The 17,338-nt window shown below is 40.8% G+C and overlaps 2 protein-coding genes across 2 annotated transcripts; one reads left to right on the forward strand and one right to left on the reverse strand.

Annotated features, from left to right (window-relative positions):
* Positions 1-489: 489 nt before the first annotated feature.
* Positions 490-1,602, reverse strand: LOC6738341 (YLP motif-containing protein 1). Its single transcript, XM_002085115.3, has 2 exons — positions 1,478-1,602; positions 490-1,221 (listed from the first exon to the last, which is right to left on the reverse strand). Exons 1-2 carry the CDS (start codon positions 1,478-1,480, stop codon positions 589-591), a joined length of 636 nt encoding a protein of 211 aa, XP_002085151.1. The 5' UTR covers positions 1,481-1,602; the 3' UTR covers positions 490-588.
* A 13,066-nt stretch (positions 1,603-14,668) lies between these two features.
* On the forward strand, positions 14,669-15,737 carry LOC6738342 (fibrous sheath CABYR-binding protein). Its single transcript, XM_002085116.4, has 2 exons — positions 14,669-14,745; positions 14,910-15,737. The coding sequence occupies exons 1-2, from the start codon at positions 14,743-14,745 to the stop codon at positions 15,675-15,677; spliced, it is 771 nt and encodes a 256-aa protein (XP_002085152.1). The 5' UTR covers positions 14,669-14,742; the 3' UTR covers positions 15,678-15,737.
* Positions 15,738-17,338: the final 1,601 nt, after the last annotated feature.

Raw genomic sequence — 17,338 nt, forward strand, 5'->3', positions numbered from 1 at the left:
TGCCAAGCGGCAACACGTAAAGAAAACAATAAAACCCGGGCACAATCCGCCGCAAATCAATTGGGAGTGGGTGGTCAGGGAGGAAGGTGTGGCAGGCCCAAAGGACTCACGCAGCAAGGACCTCGCAGGACTGCGACAATATCTCACGGAGAAGAGTTCCTTGCGACGTTCCGTGCGCATTGTGAAAACATTTTTCTAATTTCCTGTCATCAATATAAATGAAATGTTCACGGCAGCAATCGAGTTGCTGCGAGGTATGAGTAGGGTTAAATGGGTATATTTGTTAGAGGGATGGCATGAAACTCTAAAGCAATTCTACAAAAATGAGCTTAGTGAGTAATTAATATTGTTTATCAATGATTTCTACACATGCTTGTAACAAAAGTAACATTTTAATCATTTTTGGCTAATATGACACTGAGTACTGGGTACTTTATAGTCGCATCAACCACCTGAGCCATTTTCCAATATCGTGTGAAACCAGCAGAGTCGGGAAAGTATTTGTCTATGTATTTTGTAAAATTAAACAACAATTGTCGCACAGAACAGAAACAGAAATTCGTAGTGGAATACAGTAAGTGTTAGGGACTAGAAACGGAGTCTCTTCACGGAGCGATAGTGGTAACCATCGTCCAGGAGGGCCGAGGAGTCCTCCTCGCCATTGGGCAGCTCCTCCACGACGGCATTGTCGTCCAAGGGAGGCAGATACTCCTTCACGGGCAGCAGATCCGGAACCACCGATGGAGTACGATAGTGGTATCCGTCGTCCAGGAGCACTGCGGACTCCACCTCCTTCTCGGGCTCCTCCTCCTCCACGGTTTTCACTTCCACCTCCTCTTGCGGTTCCGTGATTATCTCCGCTTCCTGCGGCTGTTCGGTGGTGATGATAACTGCCTCGGTGGTTGCCTCCGCTGTGGTGGTTTCTTCTGGAATTATTACCTCGGTTGTGGTGGGCACCTCCTGCTCCTGCTCCTCCTCCACCACAGGTGGCAAGTACTCGTTGTTCAGCGGAGGCAGGTAATCACGGGGCGGCTGGAGGACATGGTTCAGGGTGGCGGCATGCTGCTCCACCGGCGGCAAGTAATCGCGACTGGGCACAGGTGGCAGCTCCACTGGAGGCAGGTACTCCAGCGGCAGGTGGCTAACATCACGGCGAACCACTGAGCGACAGCTGGCCAGGCTCACGACGGCCAACAGCAGGCAAATCTCCTTGAATCCTTGCTAGAAATTAAAGAAAAGGCCACATGAACAATATCAACTAATGTAATAATTATAATTTACAATAAAATGTCTTCTGTTTTTTATACAATTGTACTGAATTGGATTTTTGTATGTTAATATAAATGAAAAGTTATTATAATTTAGACGTTGTTTGAGTTCACATAAGTAAATTTGTTTCAGAATGTGTGTATCTTTAATTTCTCCAACGAGTTTACTGTGTTTTGTTAAAAGTTACTACTTCTGCACTGTGACTTACCATCTTTGTTGTAACTTAAATGTTTGCTTCACTTGCTCTGCGATCTGGATCTGACCTGCTCAATCGATTGGAGCTGCGGTTGCGTTTTGCTGCTGCTGTTGAAATCGTTTTAAGTATTTATACAAAAAATTAGCAGGCCGGCCGCAAGATGTTCGATGGTCAATCGAACGCAATCGAACCGCATTAACACATATTTGACGAAACGCCGTTGGCCAAGTTAAGACGTCTTCAGACGTGTTCGACGCTCCCAGCCGGATGTTCGACGTTTTGGGCCCTGACAATGGTCATTGATCGTTAAAGATCTGAACATTGGCGTTCGGAGATTATTATTATTATTATTATGTGTTTGCCCATTTGCTCTGCACTATTTGATTGCCGAAGAATCTGTCAATATTATCGTTAGAGATTACCCCAAGACCACACCATTCCATGCCTCATTCCCTTCCGCCATTCTACAAATATCATTTTTTCCATATCTATACATTTCTTAATGTTTTCGGGGGAGGGCCTTCGCAGCGTGGTTTCAATGTCGCCCTCGCAAAGGGCCAATGTCAAGTGTTTTGGGCCATTGCACTATGGTCCAGAATTCGTTTTTTTTGGCATAAAGTCTAAATTTTTATGGCAATATATCGTCCTTTGGCAATTATTTTCTTATTGAAAATTGATCATATAAATAAAAACCAAAAACAAAATTGACCGAAAGCTTCACTTAATCTTTTTATGAGCTTTGAAAGGTGCAGTGTTAAACAGCTGATTGACAGAATGCAATTCCAGCCAAATTATTTGCTTACTTTTCCACGTAGTACGATCGTTAATACGCATCCAAAAATTATAGTAAAATATGGAAAATAAATGCCAAGGTATGATGTTTTTAACGTATGTAGGTAATATATGTATAGTTGTACTGTTTTTATGTTGTGTGACATCCAATTTATGTGTATCTTAACAAAAAATTCTAACGTGTCCCCTGTGTTTCGTGGAGTATAACTAATTTTCTGACAATTTCTGACAAAAGTTAAAAACGTCAGTTTGTACCTTTAAATATTGTCTTTGACGGTAAAGAAATATCTTTTGCCCATTTTTGCTCGTTTTCTTAAAAATTTGATTTTATATAGGCAAGTTCGAGTTCAGACATAGCGACCTCCTGGACATTTGGAGGCGTAACAATAGGCAAATAAATTATGTTTCGGATTACGTTTATTCCGCAATCAACAACAATAATCAGGAATCGAAAAAGACAGAAGAGATTGACAAAACAATAGTAAATTTTAAATTATTTATTAAAAGAAAACTGCCCGAGTGTAACAGACAACTAGACCGATTTATTTCCAAACATACCAAGTGGATGGCGTCTAAGATAAGAATTCTTGTTAGTGATTTTGAAAACACCAAAACACCCCAGCAAATGGGACGCCGAAACTTATCCTACCAAAATGCAGGAGAAAGATTAAAAAGGAAACTGAAAATGCGAGTGAAGCCCGGAATAAACTTTACAAAAGGGACCGACTATCACATGCAAGGAAAAATAGTCGGATCAATAGGATGAGTGATATTTTCCACAGAGCGATTGATTCCTCGGACCCACTATTATCAACAATTTGTTTAAAAGAAAGAGAGAAAAAATAGGAAAAACCACTGCTGAAGGCAGTATAAGTCTTTTGGAAATACAGTCTAGTTTTAAACCTGATCCATGAGACAAAATATTGGATTCACATTCTGACTCTGATTCGAGTTCAGATTCGGAAATTTATAATGTAGAACTAAAAGAAGAAGAGGGCGATTATTTTTTAAACAACAATATACACACTTTTATTTAAAAAAAAAAAACAATGAAATTTCGTTGACTCCTGAGTCATACCAGTAGTTAATATGGGAGGCAAGAGAGGGCGTGGTCGCACAGACTCCAAATTTGGCGTGCAAACTATTTGTGATTGAACAACAAAATGTACAAAGTTTCAAGTCTGTAGCTCAATTTTTAGACTTTATGCCAAAAAAATTGAATTCTGGACCACAGTGCATTGTAACAATTACACCAACTGCAGGTCGACGATGACGGTGCTGAACATATAGCTGAATATATGTATGTACCTCTTCGATCAGAATTGTGTCGGGGAAGTCACGCAGATTACAGCGGATCGGTGTAATTTGTTGCTGCATCATCCCACAGCAATTAACCGACTTATCGCACTTGACCGGTGCTGTGAAATGGAAGTGGGTTCAAAACACCGAGGGCTCTTCAACGTTTTAAGCCAGCTTAAGATGAAATTGAAAACGAAACTCCCATTCGAAATCGAAAACATAGCCAAAATGAAAATGAAACTGTATCATCACAAAGGAAATGCATGAATGAAAGCCGCACGAGAATATATATTCAATCAAATGTCATAAACCAATCGAAGCTGCCACAAATCCGTTTTATCAATAAAAATATTAGTCTACCAATCTTCCCAAAAAAAAGTGCTTTCATAAGGGATCACGAGACCAAAATACCCTATAAATTGTACGATGAAATGAGGTGTTAATAACTATTTAATTCTGACTATAGAGTATTGAATAACTTAGAGTGTGAAATGTATGCTAATATAGCAAGTAAATAAGAAGATGGGACATACTTCTAAAAATACTTCACAGTTGGCTAGGAATTAATATTATTCAAGCCAGTAAGAACAATTTTTATATTTTTTTACTTATACTTTGTATTTACCTCTACCTCTTGGTTTTCAAACAATTTTATTTGCAATAGCAAACATGCAAACATGACTGTGGACGGCAGTCCACGTAGTGACGAAGCGCACCAGTAGAATGTGAAATGTATACAAGAAGAAATAAAAATATGCTGTTGTTATTCGATCATAAAAAGTGATACACCAATCGAAATGGAAAAACGTTAAAGAAAATTAATAAGCAACAGTAACAGCTTTTTTCCCCAAATCTGAAGAACTAACCCGATTTAAGTAATTAATTTTTTTTTTATTATTATTTATTAAGTGAAGAATCCATAGATCATAATATTGTAATATTGTAATTAATAATTAATTTTGTATGTCTATAAATTAAATTGATTTTTAAAACTTTGGTTCTATTTGGAAAGCCCTGCTATTTTATCAGGAAAACAGTTTTAAGTCGTCACTAGATTTACCTCGTTTAGGAGGTATTTTTGTTTGATATATAATTTCGGACTGTAAGAAATATTATTTTGCTAAGTGGGGGCAGCATTATCATTTTTTGTGCCTCCAGAACACCCAAAAAAAAAAGAAGGCTAAGCTTTTTATCTATTCCCCAGTGAAGCGAGCAAACAAAACGAAAAAACACGATGGGTAAAAATGCTTTCAATTTTTTTGGATCCCCCATTACGACCTGGCCGAAATCAGCTACAGTTGCAGTCCGATTTTTCCTGCCAGTTCAATTCAATGTATTTTTTTGGCTGGCTACGCAAATCGAGGATTTGTAAAAATTGAAAAACTTCCCCACAGCGCCCACATACCTAAAAAAAAAAGAATCTAATGGTTTCGCCCCGCCAATTTCACTTCGCCCGCACCAGTTTGCGTAATAGAAAGCAAAATATTGAGTTAGGAATTTCAACAGAGCCACGACCACACGGTTTAATACCTCCTGGTTCATTTGGAGGCAACTTGAATTAAAATTCACGCAAAAAGTGGTACAAAAGTTTCGAATACGCAGCTGTAATTCTGGAATGTTTGTTTTAGAAATAGTTCTAGGGGAGTATTCCGGGAAATCGGGCTTTTGTTCGAGCAGCTGCCACTTGGGGCATTTCCATGTTTTTGGCCAAAAACACCATCAGCACAAAGTTCCCAATCAAACGAGGTGAACATACATTGAATAAACCTAGAGGGAAAAACTATTCATTTTCGTCTAATAGTCCATTCATTCCGACCCAGTAAATTGAGAAAACTTCCTAAACAAAAAGTATAATAAGAACTTAAGTTTAGATTTGATTAAGAAGGAAAAGGAATGCAAGAAAAATTGTAATTAATGATGATACAATAAATACATTAAAAACAATGCTGTTGTACAAGAATAAGAGGTTTTAAAAAATATAAATATAAAAGCAGTAATTAGGTTCTTATTATTATTTCTTTTCCAATAGCCAAATATATTTACGATGAAAGTTTATGATTGCCCTGCTAAAATGCAAGCTAACTCCCCATTTTATTAGTTATTTGTCCCAATTCAGCATATCCTTTCGAATCCCAGTAGATTGCAGCTTCTCCTGGCTCTTTGGTAAGTCAATTGCCCTAACCTCCTTAACTCACCCAAAACTCTGATTGATGTTTGCCTTCAGCTGGTGTAAGTGTCATTTGCATGCAAGACTTGCCAACTTCGGAGCACACATTCGCACTATGTATAGTATATGCTCGTAGAAAACTGAACAAAATGTAATCACGCCATGAAATATGCAACAGATGTGCAGCGGAAAAGCTGGAAAAGAGGATTCATGGGTGGGGCATGGCGAAGGACAATCTGCAAACAGGCAACAAATTAGAGGCAATTCACGTGCCTGTCAACTTAACACATTACGCTCCAATTACGCGCCTTCGTAGGGCGAAGATACATGCGTATCGGATGAGGTGGCAGGAAAGTCCTGTTTGTCCTGGTTCCTCGAATATCACTTTTCGCATAATAAAATCAGTCGAAGCCGGTTGCCTGTCGTCTTAGCTCTGCCGTTTGGCAGGATCGCAAAGGAGTGGGCTCCACCAATCGGCTTGGGAAATGCAATGCATACAAAGCAGTCAAGGGGGAAAGGACATCACTTGTGCAACAGAGACTGCTGCTCTGGTAACATCGAATCCTGGCCCAGGACAAGCAATTCCTGAAGGTGTAACATAGGGCGAAGACTTTTATGACCCGAGGAAAAATTTAATTACAATTTACAGGTTTGACCTCTGTCAACCCTTTTCATCAGGTAAACACACTAAAAGAAAACACAAAAGTGTTTTTTCTTGGAAACTCTTGATTCGTACATTTGCATTTTTTAAGAAATTTAAATTACATTTTAAAATATAAAGAATTAAATGAGTAGAGATCTCCTTGCAAAGCCAAATTTGTCAACAAATCTGTGAATTATTTTTCCATGTCATAAGAGTTAACCAAATTGGAATTTAAACAAGTGAAAGTCTTTAGATTGAAGCAAATGGTCCAGAATTGTCTAGATAAATGTGTGTCCTTTGTGTGTCTCCATTCGTTGGCATTGAACTGACCCCGAGCTGAAACTCAATTAATTTTGAAATCCTTTTGGCAAAGTGTTGTGCCAGAACTCCTTTCCCTCCTTTGGTCCTTCGGTTTTTATTTATTACATTCCATTCCCGTTTTGCTGTTGATTTGCCTCGATTCTCTGCCGCTTTGGGTCGCATTGTCAAAGCGAATTTAATTGTCTCAATTATGCGCTAAATGTCGCCAGTTTCCAACAGCTTCCAACGCAACTCCGACCCAAATCAAGCCAAGGTCAAGCGCGGCAGTATCCTTTTTCATTGGATTCGGCGGTGGGTTGGTTGGTCGGAGAAACCAAAGACAAGTTGGTGACAAGGCAACTTCATTGGAGCAATTTTCACCTCCTTCAGAGGCACCGAAATGAGGCAAGGCGACGACCAAATAATCAAGTGACTTACTAAAAAGTTAACGCAATTTTGTGGCAACTTCAAAAAGTTTCGTCAACCCTTTTGTGGTGGCGCCTTGTCGTGGCCTGAAGGAATTTCGCGGAAGCCATCACCACCTCCTCCTCCTCCTCCTCCTCCTCCTCCTGCTCCTGCTCCTCCTCTTCCGCCTCCCTTTCCGGTTTGTAGCCCCTTTCCCGTCAATTCTCGCCATCACGCTCAGTTGAATGCACTTTTGTGCCTTCATTACCATGCCGCGAAAAGGACGAAAGTCCTTCAGGCCTAGGGACATTTCTCAAACAGAATGAGTTGCTGAAATTGTGTGGGAATCTGCTGACTAATTCAATAAATATAATTACATTTTAATTGTAATTTTATTAATTATAAATGGAAAAAAGGGTCGATGTTCCAAATCATTTATGTTTATAATATTAATAGAAAGCCAAATGGTGTTTGAACATAGATATGCCCATTTATTATTTATTAGTAACTGGAGAAGCTGATTGCTCTTAATTAAATCCGAGCGGTGCAATTGAATGTTAGTTATCGAAAATTAGTATTGACTTCACATGCACTTTTGATCAGTATCACTAGTCGAGACAATTTGCAAGTAGCTGAGTTACGAGTATCTCATTAAAGCTTTCTTACTTGTTTTTATGCTCAACTTTAAACTCGTTTAAATTCCAAGCAGTCCACACTGTTTTCAAGAAATTTTCAGACCATGAGACCCATTTCCAGGCTGCCAGCTTATCAGAATAGATGACACATGGCGATCCCCAGCGCAAAAATCGCATTAGACGCACTTGCCGGCGTGTAATGCGGCGTATACGTAATTTGCTTTACAGGTAATTAAAAAACAACACACGCCGCACACACCTGACGGAGCGAGCCGAAAATTTTCATAATTTCACACTTAGCTGGGCAGCATTTTCGGTGGAAAAAGCGGATGACATCTAATCAAAAAGCAGGCATCCTGGCCCCTCTATCTATACAATCTCGCAGATACACACATATACAGAATTGAGCAACAAAATCATGCAAAGCTTACTTTTTACCACATCATATTGCGAACCGCCCACGAGCGGGGAAAAGTGGCATGTCAACAGCAAATTCTATTGCGCAAACATAGGAAATTGTACAAATATTGAACGGAAATATCCTGCGGCTTTGGGGCTCCTCTATTGACACGTTGCGTGGCCAGGATGGCTGAGTTTTACACTGGAAGTGGACAATTCGAGTGGGTGAGATGGATGTGTGGCATAATGAGTGGCAAGTGGAAAACTTTAATACCCTAGATTGTCAGCCCTTGTCCGCAGGATTTTCACTCCTTTGTCGGGCCGCAATAAAGTCCTTGTCGCGTGTGTGTGTGTGTGTGTGTGTATCTGTGCTTTGTGTGTGTATGGTTTAAGTTGCACGTGTGCGTTAACGTCTTTTGCGGTTGACGCTTACAATTTTACGCCGAAACTAATTATATTAACTGGGCTCAAAGTGGCCGCGCGCTCGAACAGAATCAGTTTATGTAATGCATATGAGAGTGGGCACAACATCCTCGTCCTTCGAACATCAACACCACCCACAACAAGCAGCAACAGGGCGAAATTGGTGTGTAATTTCCAATTAAGCTCAATTTACCGTGGTGGCCAAGGCTACAAAGTGCAGAATAGGAATGTGGCAAATTGCTGGAACAAGATAATCGGCAAGGACCATCAACTAACCTGTCCCCAACGCCAGGGACACCTTACATAAATAACAGCTCCGCGTTTGGATAACAAGGATACAACGAGGGGAATTGCGCGGCGAAAGCACTTGGGGATTAGTGGCTCGATATCATCCTCTTGGCGAAATTAAGAAAAGTGCTTAAAACAAAACAATCAATCGTATTACTATCTTATTAGAGCAATTACCTAATCTTTTAACAAGCAGAAGCTTTCTAACTTTAATGAATGTTTCCTTACCTTAAAATTTGTATTGCCTTTCTTTCTGTTAGTACAAACTGTTTTAAAAATCTTTCTAAATGTGCCCCACTTATTTTTCCATTAATTTCCCTTCACCTGTAAAACTTTGCCATTTAGTATCGTCTTTGCCGCTTCAAATGGTGCGTAAGTCGCTGCCGAGCAACAGAAGTCAGAGGTTATGCCAACTAATTAAGTCGACAACTGATGGCAGCAAATTTAATTGAAACGAATCTGCCGCTTAACAAGCTGCACAAACAAAGGAGCGAACACGAAGGACCTCCTCCTGACGAATATGTTTTCCATGCCATTGCCCATATCGAAGTCCGACTCTCGAAAGTAGAAAGTCGTTTAAACGGCACGCCAATTGTGTTTGCCGTGTTTGCCCTCGTTATTTCAGCCGTATTCGAACAATTATTCCATATTAAATTGTTCAGATGGATACAGAAGCAGAGCGAATAATTAAAAGTAAATTGAAATTGAAGTGCGTCGAACTGGGCTCAAGCTGTCTGCTGCCCAGAAGACCTAATTAAAAAAATATAAATCCGGCCAGCTAAGCTCCGGGTATTCCCCCCTACCAACCACCGCCACATTCAAATTAACATTCGCAGCCAGTTTCCAATTGAAACAAAGTCATTATCCTGTCGGCCACTCCGTGTGGGTGGAATGTCCTGTTCACTGAACTCACCGGAATGCTGCAGCTGCAGTTTCCCCTAATTTGTTGACTTTTAAAGTGAAACGGAAAGCTCAAGCGGACATCTGGAGAAAACTACACAGAAAATAAGAACAACTTAATACTATTACTTATCAATTTTAAGTGTTTATGTGTCAGAAATAAGTTCATCTTAACTTGGGAATATGACATTTATAAGATTCATAAATTAATCAAACTAAATTTTGTATAAAAATAGTAATATTATTATTAAGGCAATTAAGTAACTTATTTTTTGGTGCAAATTTTCTATTTCATTATCAATCTATATACATACTTTTAGTAATTTTTCCAGTGCACTTGCTCTCTGATTTTCGGTACATTTTCAGGTGTAACATCATTCGTGTCAGGACGAAAACCTGAAATTTCCCAAACAAACAGATCAGCAAACAAACAAACCTGCGGAGGGCAAGGCAAACAGAATCAAATTGTTGCTGTTTGTTGACCTATGTACTCCCCCATACACCATCTACATTTTTAAGGAGCCAGCACCCCTCATCACCCCCATCCCCATTGGACTGGATTCTTATTTGTTTTCATTTTCATTTCTTTAGAACGAACTGCAGGAGGGGAAAGGGAGGGCGACGGGAAACGCTTTTCGGTTGCAAGGTGTCTGGGGAAATTAACAAAGCCGCAGGTGCAGTGCCCTTCGCCCAAGAGTTTCCAGGACCTGTCCTTCGTTGAATCTTAATGAAATATGAACAGCGGGAACATCAAGCGTCAAGTCAACGAACTTGCCGCCAGATTCTACGGCATAAAATTACGCATACGCCACGTTGAACAGCCGAACAATAAATTCACCTTTTCTTAACCCTTTTTTCAGCGCTCGCCCAGTTAATTATCACGAGCCAGTGCACAGCTAATTGGAATTTAACCTTTCGGCCGCTGCGATACTTTTAGCATTTTTATTTATTTACCCTCGCTGGTGGAATAATAAAAAAATAAGCCCCTAGGAATTGTCCGCTGCTTCCGTGGCCCAAAATAGCCGCCAAAAACGAACCATTTAGCCGCTTTTATCTAATTGCCAAAGCTTCGATTTTCATTTTGTCAACGTTTCGCACTCGTGGTGCTCGTCGTTTGCCAAACATTTTCGTTGGCACGTCATTTCGGGCTACATAAATTTAAATTGAATTTTAAAAATTCAGAAGCCAAAGAAAACCTGCGTGGGTGTGTGTGGGTGTGCCTAATAAAAACGTTTGCTTTGCCATCGATTTTCGGCTCGTCGACTTCACATTCCCGTCTCGAGTTTATAAATATTTATGCGAGGTGCTTTTCGGGTTTTCCAGCCACCCTTCAACCAGAGTCTATGATAACTATATGGATGGATAGGAAAACTATGGCGATGGGAAAACTATAAGTTAATGCGAGCTGAAAGGCACCAGGGACACGGTGCGTATGATTGATGAGCTTTTGCGGTCAAGTCATTTCCCAGTTTTGAGCAGCAAATGAACACATCTATATAGAAACATATGTGTTTTTAGATTTGTAAACTTTGCTATTGACTTATTACGAAAAGTTACTTCTATTGAAAGGGTTAAATATGATTTAATATGCGAAGTAAATGTCTTCATACAGCTGTAATCGGAAATTGAAAACAAAAAGGTTTGGCTTACAATTTGGCATTTCTAAATGATGAACATATATCTTACAATTTCATGTTTGGGGAGCTTGCATATCTTATCTAATTAAGTGAACTTACAGCTTACATTTTCATATTTGGAGAGCTTGCATGTCTTATCTAATTTAAATTATAACACATTTGAAGCTACTACAAGTGGTTTAGCACGCTTAGTGAAACCTCAAATTTTCTGGGGATTTAAAATCAGTTTAAAAAGTACCCAAAAGTATGCCACTCAATTCCCAGTTTACTGGTGACAAACCCAACTTTAAAGACAAAGCTTAAGTAGCACTCACTGTTGGATTTATCATTAGTTCAGCTCTTGTAGCTCAACAGATACTCACGCCCACGACTCCGAGTTTCCAGCGGCTGCAGCTCATCAATTTTTCAACAACTCTGACAGCCGAAAGCGACTTTACGAGCACATCATAGTGAACATCCCACTGGCAGTCAGTGGACCAACTGAGACACATGTAAGAGCCAACATGTGGAACCGTGGCTTAATTACCTGCCGCAAGCTGTTGCCATTAACAACACATTTTTGGCCAACCCAATCGATGATTAGGGCTGAGGACATGGCAGTTCCCAGGACCGAATTCAATTAAACTGTCACAGGCCACAGAATGAGTGACTTGGATTTATAGTCCAATTAATTGAAGCAACGTCAACGCAAATGCAAAATTAAATGATTGCGAATGTCTGTCCCCAGCGAAGAAGACGGATGCTGCCTGGTTGGATGGTTACTTGGTTGGCAACATGCAGGCAAATTTGTTAACAAAAAAGGATTTCCATGTTGAGATTTGCCAGCTTCCACGAGCCACGATAAAAAGAAGGCAGCACGCAACGGCGAAGAAAAGAAAGTAATTTAAATTTGTAAATCGATAGGCTTGACGGTGGAAGAACCCTTTTTTTTCGTGCTTTTTTACGTGCTTTGCCCATTTAAATTTTATAAATATTTTAACTTAATAAATGCCAGGCGAGCGGTGGCCCACGGCGCCTAGAAGTCCCTGAATTTGCATAAACTAAAGACAAACTGGAGCCCGGACTTCCACTCCTCCTCCAGGCTGCCACTCAAGTGTTCTCTATTTTCGACTGGGAGCTGTCCTTTTCGTGGGCCTCAGCAAACATTCTCAAGTTGGCTGCCGTGGGAGCCGCGGGCTGCTTTTCCAGCCTCTTTTCCAACCCCTTTTCCAGCCCCATTCGCACCTGCCTCTGGCTTACAGCGGCAATTTCCACTCAGGTGCAGGACCTTACAGCAGCTTTAACGTCTAATGGTCCGGATAAGGAATGTTTTTTTAAAAATATCAGGTTTAATAGGATATCACTATCACAATAGAGGCTATATAAAATAAACCAGAGTTTTCTTTAAACAACAGTATATTAAAGTGTACTAGGATAACACATTTTGTAACCTAATGAATTTAATATACATTTAAATAGTTCAATTAAATATATTTAGCATAACATTTCAGACAATTATTCATGTATGCAAGTAAATTTTAATAGAAAAACCCATTCCTTTCATCAAGTGCTGTATATGTCATGATAAAAGTACTTCTAACCATCTATATCCTTGCCATAGTACTATTAAATATGTTTTTCTAGATACCATCTTTAACATTTCACTAAAATACAATATATAAAAACACTTAACCAAAATAAGTAAAAGTAGAGGATACCAACACCTTCATTCGATTGCCGTTTATATTTTACAACACTTTCAAGACATAAGTTGTCCTCTCCATCGATATCCTTGCCATCTCTGGCTTAAAGTCCTGAATGGTTCGTTTCATTGACCCAACATGCAAATTGACTGTGAAACAAACAGGCAAGAGGCAAATAGACAAAGTTTTACATATGTATAGAATCGAAATCAGAAGTCGCAAACACACACAGACTGAAATCAATGAGCCCCGCACAATTTATGGCTCAACATATCCTATATGCCATCTGCATGTTTCTGTGTTTTTTTTTCCGCTTTTGCCGGGTTTTGCTATAAATTATTTCCCCCACATGGCAAGGCAAAAAAGTCGGCAGATACACCACCGCACTCGTCCTGCAAACATAAAATATTGCACATGAGTGGTTTTTATGCAAAGAAGCTGGGCGAGAATAGCGGCCTCCTCCTTCGACACTTTAAACTTGGCTAAGCAACAAGTTGGGCTTCTTTTTACGGGTCGCTCGGTATGGGAAGAATTATTGCGTTGCGGCGGAAACTTAAAGAGCCAGCGGAAATTGTTGCCGCCTTTTAGGCCGACAACCGGGGAATGATTTATGTGCCACATGCAGCAAATGGTGTGGGTTTATCCCGCCGGGGAGTACAAATCTCTTACCAACTTTTAGCCATATATACGATGGCACGGGTCGCACTCGTTCATTAACAATTCATTAAATGCCAACAGAAAAATTAAACGCCAGGCTAAGCAGGGCAAATTTATCCTTGGCAGACAGGACAACGAAATTGGCTTTCAGATGTGGTTAATAAATATAGTTAAATGTAAACATGGGTTAAAGTGTGGTGAAATATATAACCAAATAATGACTGGCATTTAATTTAAATAACAAAAAGTTCGTAAATTAGTATTGCTATATAGTATTGCTATATATGATTGATTGATACATTTATGATAAGAGTAGTAAGTATCTTTTCATAGATAAAAGTAACAAAGAGTGTTCTCAAGTTCATCAATTTTTTCTCCACATAAAAACCGCAATTGAATTTGTAAAATGTAATATGCACAATTATGCTTATGCCTATTAAATGACCCTCGTTGTTTGGTTAACAAACGCAAATAAATGGGTAAAAATGAAATCAATAAATAATTTCCGCAACAAGTTCTGATGACAATTTCATTGGCTGTTACAGCTGGGTTGGCTGGGCCCATTTTTCATGTAATACGCATTAAAATTAAGTTAATTATTCACGGCCAAGCAATTAGCTGTGCGAAAAGCGGTCCCAATGTGATAGAAAATAGAATAGAAGACACTCAAAGAGTACTTCCGCACAATTCGACAGGCCTGCGAATTAACACCTCAAAAATATATTTGGAGCTCAATGGAAAAAACGTTATGAAAATAATTGAAATAAAAGTGCGGAGCCTAAAGGTCAAGCCGACGAACGAGGTCCAAAACCGGGACCACTTGACATTGTCCAAAGCAAAACTGAGGCAAGACGAAGCCCCCAAGAAGAGCACTCCACTTTGAAGTGGCTCCATTTGTTGCTGGCCTTTTTGTTTTTGGTTTCTCTAATTATGGCCGAACTCGCTTTTGGCTATATATTGAGCAGCTGGCCATTAGCAAATCATCAATCAGCTCAGGCAACTTTCAATTGCAAGACGCAAATCGTAAACCCGAAAAGGCAAACTTGAAAAATGGTAAGTCCTCAAGGATTTGAGTTTGCTGCAAAGGATTAAATAAAGTCGCAAAATAAATCAAATAAATGGATATGAATTTAAAAGTCATTTAAGCCAGAAACAAGGCAAAATTAAATTGAAAAAGCACTTGAAAATACTTCCACTAACTACTACTTATTTTTTAGAAAATCTTCTCGCTTGGTGGTGTCCTTACCCTCTCCGCCGTGGCCAGTGTGGCCCTAGGTGCTCCTCAATTGGAATCTCGCCTGCGCCGTGATGTCTCGGAACTGGTGGATCCCGCTGCCGTGGAATACCTACCTCCTTCGGTCACCGAGGCTGTTCTCCTGAACGCTGAGCCCGTGGAGGCTGAGCCTCAGGCCGATCCTGCTGCCCTGGAAGCCGATCCGGAGGCCACTGTCCTGGGCGACGAGGGCTACGAGTACCGCACCGTGCGCCGCCTTAAGCTGCGCCATCGCAACCGTCGTGATGTGTCCCATTTGCAGCCAGCCAGGCAGTATCTGCCACCCAGCAGCGCCTACTTGCCACCTGCCCAGGAGGCGCAGGCTGCCCCTGAGGCTCCGGCAGCTGCAGCTCCACCAGCCGATGACACCGAGGAGGTGGTGTCCGCCGCCGAGCCCAAGGTGAACCGGGAGTACCTTCCGCCCACCGAAGCTGCGCCAGCGGCTGAGGAAACCACCGAAGCGGCTGCACCCGAGGAGCCAGCCGATGTCCGTGTGGTGGATGTGCCCACCGTTTCGGGGCAACTGCTCCAGGATGGCTACCACTACCAGCAGCCGGCCGAGATGCCCGCCGAGCTGAGGGAGGCCGCTCCCGAGTATCTGCCTCCGATCGGCGGCGAGGAGGTCATCGTGGAGGGTCCGGCTGGAGGCGAGAGTGCCGTCCTGGGCAGCGATGGCTACCAGTACCGTGCCATCAGGCGTTACAGATTTTAAATTTCTCAATTTGCCAGCGATTTGCTCACGTTTTGTTCCACCTTTTAATTGTTGTTGATGTTTTTTAATTGGTCTAAATAAAATATAATTTTGAACAGTACACTACAATTTGTTTAATGCATTATAATAGATAGCGGTGAAATGTTATAAATTCCTTGAAAATGTAGTTTCACCTGATTGATTATTAATAATTAATGCATATTTAATGAGCAGTGAAGCAGAAGAATAATGCGATTAAAGGGTTCAACAAAAAGTAGATAAGTTTTTGTAATGTATAACCTTCTCCCTTTTTGCAATTTATTCTCTTCACCTCATTGAAATATGCAAATTTTTAGTTAATACATGGCAGCCTGAATCAAGTAAATCCACACTAAGCAATTGCCCGATTGCACAATAAATCCCCAGCAAGGACTTGATTGAGGAATTCCCAGAATAGTTCCAAGGCCTTGTGTATTTATATAATTAAAGTCAACAGGCTTATGGACTACAAACCTGTGGCAAAAGCAAACATAACATTACGTATACGCACTGAGTGGGTTTGAGCTGCGCAGTCAGTTGGCTTACGTTGTACATTTCAGCCTTGTTTAGTGTCAATAAAAGGGCTTTTATATGTGAGTCGCCAATTAGCTGAATTTATGCCCAACTGGCATATAGCTGGCAGCTGCTCCCCTTTGATGCCCCTCCTCGATATGAAAATCGTTGAAGGATTTTATATTAATGCTCGGCCCGCATCCTGCCACTCGGTTGCCATGGACGCCTTTGGATCTTAATTAATGCACTTGCGCGTTAACTCAACTCAATGGAAATGAAGGAGGGAGTGCGTTCCGGAAAATGTTCCACAAGAGGAGCAGCATTAAGTGCTCACTCAAGTTAAATTACTTTGACGGAAAAGCGCAGATAATGACCAGCTCGTCATTTTTACACACTCACTCTTCACTGGCCAATTTCTGCTGGCGTTCGCATCCGTATCCTCTTCTCGATTCTTCGTTTTTAAATTATGAAATCAATTGTGCGAAATTCAATTAAAATCTTTGCACTTTTCGCCGCTGCACAGTTCCGGGCAGGCAGGCAATCTCAATTACAATCCAACATCTGTCCAAATATGATAAGGCCCTACCAACATTTTCCGCATGTTTATTTTAGGTCCGAATGGCCCCCGGGGAATCGCAAACGAAGGGATTGGACCGAGCTGCCTCTGACAGCCCGCTTATTGCATATTAAATTGGGAGGACAGCGGCACAAATCAGAAATCAGGAATCCGGAATCCGGAATCTGCCAACGGGAGCAACAAGCCGAGCAACAAGCGGCTACACTCGTTTTGAGTGCCCGCCCGGAAGGACATTTGTGTTTGCGCAGAGGAATAACAAAACCATGAAGTAGGGACAAGCAGGACATGTGGAGTGGGAGACTTCTGGGTGTTTGGGCCAAAGTGACGCCGGTGATGGGAAATGCTGCTTAACAAAAAGGCAAACATATTTGCGAAATCGATTTGCTAAAACAATTTTTTAGATGACAGTTTATATGACATTTGATGGAGCCAGCAGGAACTCAAACTTCTATTACTTGTTGCTGTGTGAATGTCTAGCTGCTATTGTGAGAATCGCATAGAAAGACGATAAATTCGAATTGTATTCCTATATGATTATATTGAGTAACATGGC

The sequence above is a fragment of the Drosophila simulans genome, chromosome 3L (assembly GCF_016746395.2).
Source record: "Drosophila simulans strain w501 chromosome 3L, Prin_Dsim_3.1, whole genome shotgun sequence".
Taxonomy (NCBI): domain Eukaryota; kingdom Metazoa; phylum Arthropoda; class Insecta; order Diptera; family Drosophilidae; genus Drosophila; species Drosophila simulans.